The sequence below is a fragment of the Natator depressus genome, chromosome 1 (genome assembly GCF_965152275.1).
Source record: "Natator depressus isolate rNatDep1 chromosome 1, rNatDep2.hap1, whole genome shotgun sequence".
Taxonomy (NCBI): Eukaryota; Metazoa; Chordata; order Testudines; family Cheloniidae; genus Natator; species Natator depressus.
The window spans coordinates 99,313,540-99,326,448 of NC_134234.1; the positions used below are offsets into that span (position 1 = coordinate 99,313,540).

The 12,909-nt window shown below is 40.0% G+C and overlaps 1 protein-coding gene across 2 annotated transcripts in view; it reads left to right on the top strand.

Moving 5' to 3' along the window:
• Positions 1–12,909, top strand: part of PCCA (propionyl-CoA carboxylase subunit alpha) — a 388,477-nt gene that overhangs the window by 173,265 nt on the left and 202,303 nt on the right. For both annotated transcript variants that reach the window (XM_074963058.1, XM_074963066.1), the window contains exons 15-16: positions 1,799–1,867; positions 2,703–2,778. In XM_074963058.1, the coding sequence (XP_074819159.1) occupies positions 1,799–1,867; positions 2,703–2,778 (145 nt within the window). The remainder of the gene's footprint in view (positions 1–1,798; positions 1,868–2,702; positions 2,779–12,909) is intronic.

Consider the following 12,909-nt stretch of genomic DNA (forward strand, 5'->3'; position numbering starts at 1 on the left):
ATATGTGTATGTACTGTGTACAAGAAGCAATATGCTGCCTATAGGGAACAGACTTGACTGGCAGTGGGATGGACTAGATATCTTAATAGTTCTTTCCTATCTCTGTGTGTGAATGTATTCATTCATGTATGTATGTGCCTGTACAGAGAGGAAGGATGGCTTAATAGTTATAAGAATGGGAATCAGGAAATCTGAATTTCCTGCTACGTATTTCCTTTGTGACCTTGCTATGCCTCATCATCTGTAAAATGGGGATAATAATGCCATTTACCTCACAGTTCTGATGCAGGACTAACTAATTGTTTATTAAGCGTCTTGATTTCTTATAATGAAGGTGCTGTTGAACTGCATATACAAATATATTGCATGTGTATTAATAAATATTCAATAAAAGTTTTTAAAAAGAAAATGATCATTAAACCCATGTTAGGATGCAGTTATCATTGAAGAAAGAGAATAAAGCTACTGGGATATCTTTTAGGTCATTTGGATAATAAAGTCGTCATCCTGTTCTCATGTGGATTCTTTAGACAAGAGGTTCTACATGTGGTCCCTTGGTAATTGCCTAAATTAAAATATTAAAGGCCTAACAGCCGTTGTGTTGACCCTTTTTTTGCCTTGTTGCAATCAGATGAGCTGCTGTTTATTAGAAAGATCCTTCCCACAGGTGGAGATTTAAGTGAGTTTCTAGGTCCCACTTGCCACCCCCTTTACAATGTAAAATATCAAAGCCCTGGTGTTTCAGCAACTTCAATTGGATTCCTCTGTCCTTAAGATCCCTGGGATGCATTTGTCAGTCTTGAATTACTTTGATTAAAAAAACACTAAAGTGCTTTAGATTCCAAAGTTCAACAGCAACAATTTAATAAATATTTATTTCCCAGAAATTGCTCATTTTAAAAGTTTTATATGGCTAACCTCAATGCCACACTGATGAAATCAAACTGAGAGATGAAAACAAGAATCAGCAATATACTAACTGACTTGTTGGCTGGTTAACAGCAATCAGTTTCTTCAAAAGAAATTTTTGAACTTGTGCTATTTTTTTTCCTATGAAAATTGCGGAATCAGAGCTTTAATTGGGGCTGTGTCCTTACAAAGCAAAGCCATGGAAAAAGCTGTGTAAACATTAAACACCCAGGGGAACAGCAGCAACAGAAAAAAAATGTTTTACAGTCAAGAGGGTGAGACAGAAAAGGAAAGTGTTACAGACATGAAAGCACCAATACTAGTATTCCTATAGAGCTGATAAGCAGAGCTCCAAAGTTCCTGCTGAATGAGTCTTAGTTGTGTCCCCACTGGAGCTCTCAGAAGGGCTATAGTGGGACACAAGGGATGTGATTACATACATGCTCAGAAAGGATGTGATTACAAGGGGCATCTTTCATGCCAGGTGTCAGTTGGAGGAATAATTATAAGTGTATTTTATTACGGTAATTAAGTCAGCATTGGTTGCATTGAGAGTTCAGATTTAGAGTTGTATAAACCACTATAAATTGATAGTGATCAAAATTCAAATCTGTTTGCTCTGGATTTTACAAGAAAAAAGTGATTTTGACTAACAGTGCAAGTCTGCATTCATGTTTTTTTTTTTAAAGGAGAGACAGTAATTCGTAGGTATTTTTCCCACAAGGGGGAAGTGGGAGGGGATTTTCTAGCCCTTGGTGAAAAAGAATATTTTACCTTCTCATGAAACTTGGCAAGTTTAAAAGTTTGAGATGTATGTCCTCTATGAGGTCAAAACTTGGTTTTTTTCCACTGTGAAATTACATTTGCTCTTTTTTTTTATATTTTGAAGGTACGTGTTGACAGTGGCATACAAGAAGGAAGTGATATTAACATTTATTACGATCCCATGATCTCAAAAGTGAGTTTTTTTAACGTTCTACTATATAAAATACTATTTTATATTTAGATATTTAATACTTAGATATAAAATTTTGAAATGAAGAGATTTTTTAGTAATGAACCAATATTTCAAAGCTGCTGGATGTGATTTGTATAAAGGAAACATGAGAAAGGAGAGGCTGTATTGAAAAGGAAGTTTAATATGGAAGAAAATTTACAAATTTCTCAGATCTCTCAGAAATTAATTCACTCTTTTACTTGTTTTTTATTGTTCTTGTTATGTTTTCTGATTCCTAAAAGCATTTTAAACAATGGCCTGCAGTCTCATACTTATCCCATGTCAATCTAACTTTGTTTGATTTTTCTGAGAAATTATAGGGCTGTAGTCCCTGACAAAAAATGTTGTTAAACAGGAGTTAAAGTTTGAGTGTACATTTCAGTTATTTAAGGGTAAAATTGCTCCAAGGACATTATAGTTAGTGTTTTAAAAAGTCAAGAATTAAACTTCCAAAAAAACAAAATCTAAAGAAATATGGAAATTCAGTCAGAGTTCCTGACCTTTAATCAATTTTTTTGTGTAACTCCAAGAAGAATACAGAGTCAGATATAGACATGCTTAACTCATATAAAGAAAAAAACCTGATCTTCGGTATCTAGATGCCAGAGAATTGAGAGTCACCTCTCTTGTTTTGGGGAAGTGCTCCAGTGACAGACAGTAATATGTGCAAAATGATTTCTGTAAATGGAATATCTAAACATACAATCTGTGAAGTTTATTTAAAGAAAATTATTTTATTATATTTCAGACAATAAAACTGAATTTTTAGAGCTAACTTAAATACCTTTGTTTTTAGCTAATTACATATGGCTCTGATAGAGCTGAAGCATTGCAAAGAATGGAAGAAGCTTTGGACAATTATGTAATTCGAGGTAACTACAGAAATTTGGGTTCCTAGTGTGGTAGGCTGGCATCTATTTCAAGAAAACAGCTTGAAAATGTAGTAATTAGCAAATTGAGTAAAGTTCCTGCTTATTAAGTGCAAATTAAACCAGGAAAAGCTTGTGTTAATTAAGCTGAGAAGATACATCAAATCTAAAGAGACTTCATTTTTTCCTGCAGCATTTTTAGTTGAGTAATTAGTTAAATAATTTAATTAAATTACTTTCAGAAACTGATAAGAGCTCTTGCAAACTCATAGTAGATCCTGCATTTATTACCCTGTGAAATTCAAAGGCAAGTATATTGTAATCATTCATAGTACTTTAGTATAGCTACTGTGTTCTTATAGTACCACAAACCTATGTGTTGAGTTTTTTCATTCTAAAGGGTGGTGTTAGCACTGGGGGAATACCACCATAGCTTACAAATTTGGACAATATTTAGAACCCGAGATGATGATGATAAACATCTCTTTCAGCTCTCTTCCCAGGCCTATCTGTGAGGATCAGATGTTTTTCTTAAACTCTTTATGGAACATGGATGAGTCTGCCATAATGGATCTTGACTCTTTTCCCCTGTAAGCTCTGGAGAAAGTCTTTGTTTCTCCTCTCAGTTCAAAGGAGAATACAGGGAGAAATACTGTCTTGGAGGAAATTTTGTTCCACCCTCCAACTCCTGAAGGCCCACACGCACAGAGAGAGAGAGAGAGAGAGAGAAGGGCTATGTGCAGAGAGACATCAGGATGATGGCTTAGGTTACCTCTTTGGGAGTGTGGCTGAGAAAAGGAGTTAATATGCACTCTGTCCTTTTTAGTTCTTAGATTAGTATCTCTGTGGACATCGGTGATGCCTTCCTGTAAGTGGGCCAATAAAAAAAATATTACGTTCTGCCTATGGAGACAGAATTTCTTTTCTCCCACCCTCCCCCAACTCCATAGTCATCGATGTGGTAAACTCTTCGGGCTGTCGGTACCAAAAGAAATCCACCCCTGTGATAGGGATTGGAAGTGCTTGGACCTCTTTGGGAGGAATGCCTATTCCATGGCCATGCTACAGTTTTGAATAGCGAATTATCGAGCCTTAACGACAAAATATGACTGTCAGTTATTTGGAACTTAACAGCTTTATCGATTAGCTTCCAGAGTCACAGCACGACCAGTTCAAAGCTATCATCCTGGAAGGACAGCTAGTAGCCAAAACAGTGCTACAGTCTGCCCTCTATGCAGCCGACACAACAGCTCGGTCCGTTTCCACAGTGATGGTTATGTGACATGCATTGTGGTTACACCTTTCGGGCTTCCCTAAAGAGGTGCAGTCAACTGTCGAAGACCTTCCCTTTGAAGGCACTAAGCACTTTGCAGAGAAGATGGATGCCTCTCTTCACACCCTTGAAGATTCCAGGGCCACTCTCTGCTCATTAGAGATGAACACACCTGGACAAAAGAGAAATTTAGTCTGCAGCCCCAACACAAATCACGCATCTCTCAATACCTGACTCAGCACTTTTATGAGCCTCAGAGAGAGAAATCTGGGTTCCCCAGGTGTAAATCATCAGGTCCACAGCCTTCATGTTGCAAACCTCCGCCTCCAAATACCAATTGTGATGTGTTGATTGAGGTGTCGACAGACATCTCCTCTCAAACGCTACAGCTGACCAGTGTCTCCTATCCCATTTGGCTACTGTCTTGCCATGATCTGAAGCACCTGGGAATGCATAACATCAGACCAATGGGTTTTGGAAATTGTTCAGAAAGGGTATTCCGTCTGCTTTACGTCCCTCCCCTGTCCACAACACCTTCCCTGTTCCTCTTCTGGGACCCTTCTCACGAGAGTTTACTGTGACAAGAAATAGATCGGTTCCTTAAGTTAGGAGCCATAGAACCAATACCTCAACATCTATGAGGCAAAGGTTTGTGTTCTGAGCAGCACAGGTTCCCAGAGTGAACCTTTCAAAGTACAAACAGGAGACAAACAGGGCTCTATCATCGCTCCAACCATGTTTGCGGTTTTTATTGCCGTCATTCTTTACCTAATTGCTGGGAAGTTTACAGTTGACGTTGAAATCATTTACAGAATGGATGGAAACCTGTTCAGGCTTAGCAGGCTGAAAGCCAAGAGTAAGATTTCCTCAACATCTATTGTGGCACTTCAGTATGCTGATGACAACACCATCTTTGCCCATTCTGAGAAAGGTTTCAGAGTAACAGCCGTGTTAGTCTGTATTCGCAAAAAGAAAAGGAGGACTTGTGGCACCTTAGAGACTAACCAATTTATTTGAGCATGAACTTTCGTGAGCTACAGCTCACTTCATCGGATGCATACTGTGGAAATTGCGGAAGACATTATATACACAGACACCATGAAACAATACCTCCTCCCACCCAACTCTCCTGCTGGTAATAGCTTATCTAAAGTGATCATCAAGTTGGGCCATTTCGAAAACCTGGATTTTTGCTGGAAATGGGTCCGAAACTTGGACAGCCTATAGACACCACTCGAAAGTCCTTGAGAGGCACCATCAACGCTGCCTTCATAAGATTCTGAAGATCAAATGGGAAGACAGGCACACCAATATTAGTGTTCTGGAAGAGGCAAAGACCACCAGTATCGAGGCAATGATCATCCGTCAGCAATTCTGCTGGACTGGTCACGTTATCCAGATGCCAGACTGTCGCCTCCCAAAACAGGTCCTTTTCCCTCAGCTGAAAGAAGGGTACCATAAAAATGGGTGGTCTACGGAAGCATTATAAGGACTTGCTGAAGGACAACCTAAAAAAGTGTAATATTGACATTGACACTTGGGAGACACTTGCCCAGGATCACTTAAAATGGAGTGAAGTCCTGCGTGATGGTCCCCTGCATTTTGAACTTGCTTGCCGACAAGCTGAAGAGGACAAGAGGTGCAGGAGGAAGGAGAGACTGGCTCCCAGTCATGGTCAACTGCCTCCTGCTGAGCCTGAAAACATCTGCCCTCGTTGTAATAGAACTTGTGGTTCAAGGATTGGCCTTATTAGCCACCTGAGCACCATAACTCTCATGGAAGATGATCAGACTCGGTAACGAGTGATCGCCTATCATCATCACTGTATAGACAAGCCTTTTTAAGATAAATCTTGGCCCAAATGCTATCAGTAGGAAAAACTCTCACTGACTTCACATGGGACTGGTATTTGGCCCCCAACAGCACATCATCTGTTAATTATCTCATACTGTGTTCCGCAAAATGTTTAAAAATAAAACAAAACAAAAAAATCTGGTACTTGGGTTTTTGGGTGCTATGAACAATATACTTCATATTAATATTTATATCCTGTCATTTATAATACATCACATAACGTAATGCTCATGTGAGTCCGTTTTTAGCACGAACCAACATAGCACAGCATGATGTCATGGTGATGTACATTAAATTTAGGGTTTAAATGGAAATCAGCAGATATTTTTGCATTCAGTACTTATTGTTTACATAGCTAGTGCATAATCTGAAATGAAACCAGTAGGCAGAAATAAAAGATATAATATAAAGCAAGTGGTATGCATCAGCTGCTGAAAATCCTGGTTTGCAGGTCTACCCAAATTCCTTTCAATAATGTTGCAAATGTTTAATAGACACATACTTATTTTTTTAACCTGTGTGTCTATAACCCAGCAAAAACCAGGAAATTTAAATTTCCGTCTGATGTCAAGGAAATGATCAGACCCAAACGTTCTGTAATAAACCAATGCAAGTGCCAGACCACTTCGGTGGTGACGGTCCATGAATTCATAACCTACATGTAAAGTTCACTAAATGAAACATGACCAGACCTAACTACCTAGTAGCAGCCATTTTAGTTAAAAGTTTAAGCTCAAGTTTAGAGTTTGTGTTTCTGACCTCTACCTTCTTTACAGGTTTACTCAGTTCCCATAAGAAAAAGACATGACAAAAGCAGAATTAAGGGGAAAAAGTCAGTTTTATTTATCCACAGTATGTAAGGAAAAATGCTAACGACTTCTACATGTCACATCAGGATGGGATGCAGAGATAGTTTCTTGACACCTTAAATGGCTGCATCTTGGAGCAGCTAATCTTAGAACCCACAAGAGGAGAGTCCATTCTTGATTTAGTCCTCAGTGGAGTATAGGATCTGGTCCAAGAGGTGAATATAGCTGAACTGCTTGGTAATAGTGACCCTAACATAATAAAATCTAATATCCTTGTCGGGGGGAGGGACTAACCAAAGCAGCCCACCACAGTAGCATTTAATTTCGTAAAGGGGAACTATACAAAAATGAGGAATTTGGTGCTGTACCTTTTAATTTCTGTTTAACTAAAAGTGAAATCCCTGCAAGATGCATGGAAACTTCTTAAAGACACCATAATAGAGGCTCAATTTAAATGTATACCTCAAATTAAAAAACATAGTAAGAAGAACAAAAAAGTGCCAGTGTGGCTAAACAACAAAGTAAAAGAAGCAGTTTAGAAGCAAAAAGGCATCCTTTAAAAAGTGTAAGTTAAATCCTATGAAGGAAAATAGAAAGAAGCATAAACTCTGGCAAGTGAAATGTAAACATATAATTAGGAAGGCCAAAAAATAATTTGAACAACAGCTAGCCAAAGACTCAAAAAGTAACAGCCATTTTTTTTTAAAGTACATGAGAAGCCTCCTAAATAACCTGTGGGGCCACTGGACAATCGAGATGCTAAAGGAGCACTCAAGGAAGATAAGGCCATTGCGGAGAAACTAAATGAATTCTTTGCATCGGTTCTCTCTGCTGAGGATGTGAGGGAGATTCCCAGAACTGAGCCATTCTTTTTAGGTGACCAATCTGAGGAACTGTCCCAAATTAAGGTGTCATTAGAGAGGAGGTTTTGGAACAAATTGATTAAAATTAAATAGTAATAAATCACCAGGACCAGATGGTATTCACCCAAGAGTTTTAAAGGAACTCAAATGTGAAATTACAGACCTAGACTGTGGTATGTAACCTATCATTTAAATCAGCTTCTGTACCAGATGGCTGGAGAATGGCTAAGGTGATGCCAATTTTTAAAAAAGACTCTCGAGGTGATCCTGACAATTACAGGCCAATAAGCCTAATTTCAGACCTGACAGATTGGTTGAAACTATAGGAAAGAACAGAATTATCAGACACATAGATGAACATAATTTGTTGGGGAAGCATCAACATGGTTTTTATAAAGGAAAATCATGCATCACCAATCTACTAGAATTCTTTGAGGGGTCAACAAGAATGTGGACTAGGGGATCTAGTGGATATAGTGTACTTAGATTTTCAGAAAGCCTTTGAAAAAGTCCCTCACCAAAGGCTCTTAAGGAAAGTAAGCTGTTGTGGTATAAGAGGGAAGATCCTCTCATGGACATAGTTAAAAGATAGGAAACAAAGGGAAGGAATAAATGGTCAGTTTTCAGAATGGAGTGGGTTTTAGCCCATGAAAGCTTGTGCACAAATAAATTTGTTAGTCTCTAAGGTGCCACAAGGACTCCTCGTTGTTCTCTTCTCGTATGTCACCCATCCTCTAGTAGTTCTCAAAGATAGTTTTGAACAGTTCTGAAATTGCTTCAGCTAGTTCCTCAAGCATCATAGGATGAATTTTGTCAGGCCCTTCCAACTTGAATACATGTAACTTTTCCTAAATTTTCTTTAACCAGTTCTTTCTCTATTTTGGCTTGCATTCCTTCCCTCTTGTTAGTATTAGTTGTTTTGAGTACCTGATTGCCATTAACCTTTTTAGTGAAGACTGAAGCAAAATAAGCATTGAGCACCTTAGCCTTTTTGATGTCATAAATTATTAGCTCTCCTTCCTCACTAAGTAGAGGACCTATACTTTCCTTCATTTTTCTTTAGCTCCTAATGTATTTAAAGAACCTCTTCTGATTGCCTTTTATGTCCCATGCTAGGTTTCTGCCTTAGTCTTTCTGATTTTGTCCATACGTGCTTGTGCTATTCCTTTGTACTCTTCCATAGCAATTTATCCATGGTTCCAATTTTTGTAGCATTCCTTTTTGTTTTTCAATTCATGTTGGGCTGGCACACGTTTCTCTCACATAGAACCTAGCTCCTTAAATTTGGGAATTCTTGCCTTGTTTTCTTAATATTGCAGTCTTAATCTTTCATGAGTATTCTTTTTGGTATTTAAATATTTATATTTGATGTTTATTCTTGTTTATAATCTTGCCAAGATTAAAAAGATTTTACCTGTGAGAAAAAGGTAGTATGATGAAAGAGATAAAAATGGATAGGAAAGTAATATAACAATAAGCCCCAATATTAATCCGTAGGGCACCAGTTTTAGCTTAGGGTGAGGTCCTAAAATTTAATGAGTTTACAGGACTCACCGTACTCTTTGGGAGAGACTAGTTTCTATTTGAAAAGCAACACAGTTTTGCACAGCTGAAAATCTTTCCCTTGCATTTATTTAAGACTGAGTATTCATGGATACCAAACTGTCTCTCATCTCTAGAGAGGGTGATACCTAATGGGATAATTTCAAAAAGCTTGTTTATACTGTAATCATCTGAACTGTATTGACACATACAGAACTTCAGTTTCTAGCTCTGTTGGCCCTTTACTTGAACTTGTGTATGTTAATGTTTTAAATAAAAATGGCAAAAAAGAAATATGAAGTTCCATCTTGTTAACACTTTGGCATTTACATCCGAATATTAAAAATAAAATATCTTGTTTTTTGTTCTAACATAGTGTACACATTTTTAATTTAAAATGTTAATGCTAAGTTTTTTGTTTTAATTTATGAAACCAGTATTGCATCAGAATGAAAACTACTTTGTCACCTCCCATCTAAATGGCAGCCACAAGTAGTAGAAGGCTCAGGATAATTAACACCTCACTTTGAAATTCATGCATTGTATACTTGATTTTATATATTTTTATATATATGAATTTTCAAAACAGTGAAGTCCCACCAAATGCTGTACTTTGCACTCCTCCTTTTAAAAAAAAAGAACAAAACCTGCTTGGATCTATACATAATTTTATATTAATATTTTGTGCTTTATACAAATTGTCTGTTTCTCTTTATGTAATAAACTGCACAGCACAAGGGGGAAATTTTTAGAGTTATATGGTGTTTTAGGTGAACATCTTCAGGTAAAATTCATTTGAGTCTTTGAAAATTTCCATTTAAATGTGCAAGAATCACACTGTTTTTTCCAAACAAAAGTGTTCACTCATTCATGGGGGGTGGGATGGAGTGACTGGTTAACAGCCCAGGGGACTGCAAATGGATGGGTCAGGGACTGCTAATGGAATATGGAGCCTTTCACCACTTCTGTGTCACTAGTTCAAAGCAGGCACAGGTTGGCAAGGACTTTTAGTACTACCATTTTAATGGCTGCTTGATGACCTTTATGAAATTAGTGGTTTAATCCAGTTCCTAGTGGATAGGTATCCACCAGGAACAAAACCCACCCTTACAGTGTCCTTCATTACAGTTTCAGTAGAGAATCTAGGGGTTGAAATGGCATGGTGACTGAACCACCTTCACCCCAGAGACGGTCCCTCCAAGTCAGGTTAAAGGCATATTGGAGTGGGGTGAGGAAGCTTACTATGCTGCTTCTTGTTGTGTACCTGTTCAATGATCAGATAGAAGACTTTGTTTGCCAGTGCTGCCAATCCAGCGTCTTTCATAAGCACTAAATTTACTTAAAAGATGTTTAGTAAAATTAGCTTGTTTGCTAGGAAAAATCAACTTCCAGTAGTGTCCCTATGGGTGCTCCACTGCAGGTGTGCTTGTATCCCTGTGCTGCTAATCAGAGAACTTCAGTAACAGTGTCCATTGGAACACAGCACACACGGGCTAACCCTCTTCAGTTCCTTCTTAACCATCCCTGGCTAGTCATCTTAATCTATTTAACTCCAGTTAGTCACACTGTAATTCAGGGAGGAGTTCCTCGTCAAGGGGGAGAAGGCGGTTTAGTAGGATCTGGACAAGGATCTTCCCTGCAATGGAGAGGAGGGCAATACCTCTGTGGTTCCCGCACAAAGATTTGTCCCCTTTCTTGAATATTATAACAATGTTGGTCTTCTTAAAGTCAGGTGGAATTTCTTCGCAGGTTCAGATTGTGTCGAGAAGTTGGCAAAGTTTGTGCTGGAGCATTGTTCTACCAGCTGTAAAAACCTTAGCTGGGATGCTGTCTGGGCCCATCTCAACACTGGGAAAACCGAGGTACTCTACCAGCCCTCACCTGCATAAACTACTCTTCAGACTCCACAAATCACCATCAGCAGAGGACCTCTGGAAAATATGGACCATTTTCCATACCTTGGCAGCTACGTCTCTCAGACAGCCAGCATTGACACAGAATTTGAATACAGGATCTGCTGTGTCAGCACATCCTTTGAAAGACTACTGAAACGAGTCTTCAATGATTGGGATCTGCAAACATAAACCAAGATCTTGGTGCTTAAGGCAGTGTTATCCCCACCGTTCTCTATGGGTGTGAGACCTGGGTAACTTATAGACGACATCTCAAGCGCATCCAACAGTGCTGCATCAGGCGGATTCTCAGGATCAGCTGGGAAGACTGATGCACTAACATCAGCATTCTCTCTGCTGCCAACATCAGCAGTATAGACGCGCAGGTCATGAAACATCAACTCCGCTGAGCTGGCCGCTATGTATGTATGCCTGACACTTGCCTACCGAAGCAAGTACTCCTCTCTCAGTTAAGTCAGGGAAGCAGGGCTCACGGAGGGCAGCTGAAGTGCTTCAAAGACATACTGAAACTACACCTTAAAAAGGGAGGCATCAATCCAACAAACTGGGAGGACTCAGCACGGAACAGAACACAGTGGCGCCACACCATACACCAAGGAGAACAGACGCGCTCATGAGACAGAGAAGCGACAAAAGAGGAAAGAGGGGGCACAACAGTCCAGCCAACAACTATGTCTTCTCCAAAATTACACCTATCACTTCGGTGGGAAAATCTCCAGGGCACGAATTGGGCTTCTCAGTCATTTGAAAATCCACCAATGAACCCCCTTGGCAGACATCCTGGCATTGAGGGCTAGCCGAAGAAGAAGGATAGCTAGCCAGTCTCCTAATTCTAGTTCTAGCTGTAGTTTTCCCCGTTACTTTATTTTATCCTTTTTTTAAAAAAAGTTGGTTTTCTTCCTGCCTTTTCTCCCCCAGTAGGGAACCTTTCCCCAAATGGGGTATGTCTGGTTCACTGGGCTTCAAGAATTTCCTCACTTGTAAAGAAGCTATCTCGATCACGAATAAGCAGTCAGTGCATTTGCTGCCTTGGGGAAGGCCACATACAACAGAAGTGTGGTCTTTGCCAACAGCTCTGGCCTAGATCCCACAAAGACAGAGAGCTCCACCAGAAGATTATCTTCATGGAGGCAGCTCTCTGACCCCAGTCATCTGTAGATATGAGTCTTCCCCCACAGACTTCTACATGTAAGGGCTGAAGGTCAAAGAAACAGCTGCAGACCCCTCTCACAAACCTTCTAAGAAGAGAGAGGGAAACACCGCCCCCCAGCCCCCCAGTGAGTCCTGAGATAGCAGCAAGCAGTCACTATCTTGCTTGGTATCTTTGGCACCACTGCCACTGAGGCCATCTCAGTCGACACCCAGGCTCATGGAAACTGACAGTAACTGGTACTAGTGACGGCCACAGGCCTGATGGGCATAAGCGTCAAGTCATTGGCACTGAAGGACAGGAGTAAGCACTCTGCTAAAAAGACTCTTTCAGTACGCGAGCCTGCATCGTACTGCTGGCCGTGGCTCAACTGGCACAAGAGTAACCGGTGTGGGCAAGATCCCCATCCCCACTGGCACTGCGATGGATGGTGAGACAATACGGTATAGGCAGAACTCTGCCATTCAAGAGACCTCCACATGCTGGAAATAGCAGCATCCCCTCCTCTTGGTACCAAGACCTCTGCAGTGAGCCTCTACTCTGTCATGTCATGCCCCTCCGCTATCTAGCGAGTGTTCAGGCAGTGAGCCTGAGGAGGTGGTGTTGCAGTACTTCTCCCAAACTCCATATGGTGCTCACTACCAACTAGCGCCCAAGGATATACCCACAGATGGCCCCACCACCACTATCCTGGTATGTCCACCCCTGGGCACCACCACTGGGTTTTGAC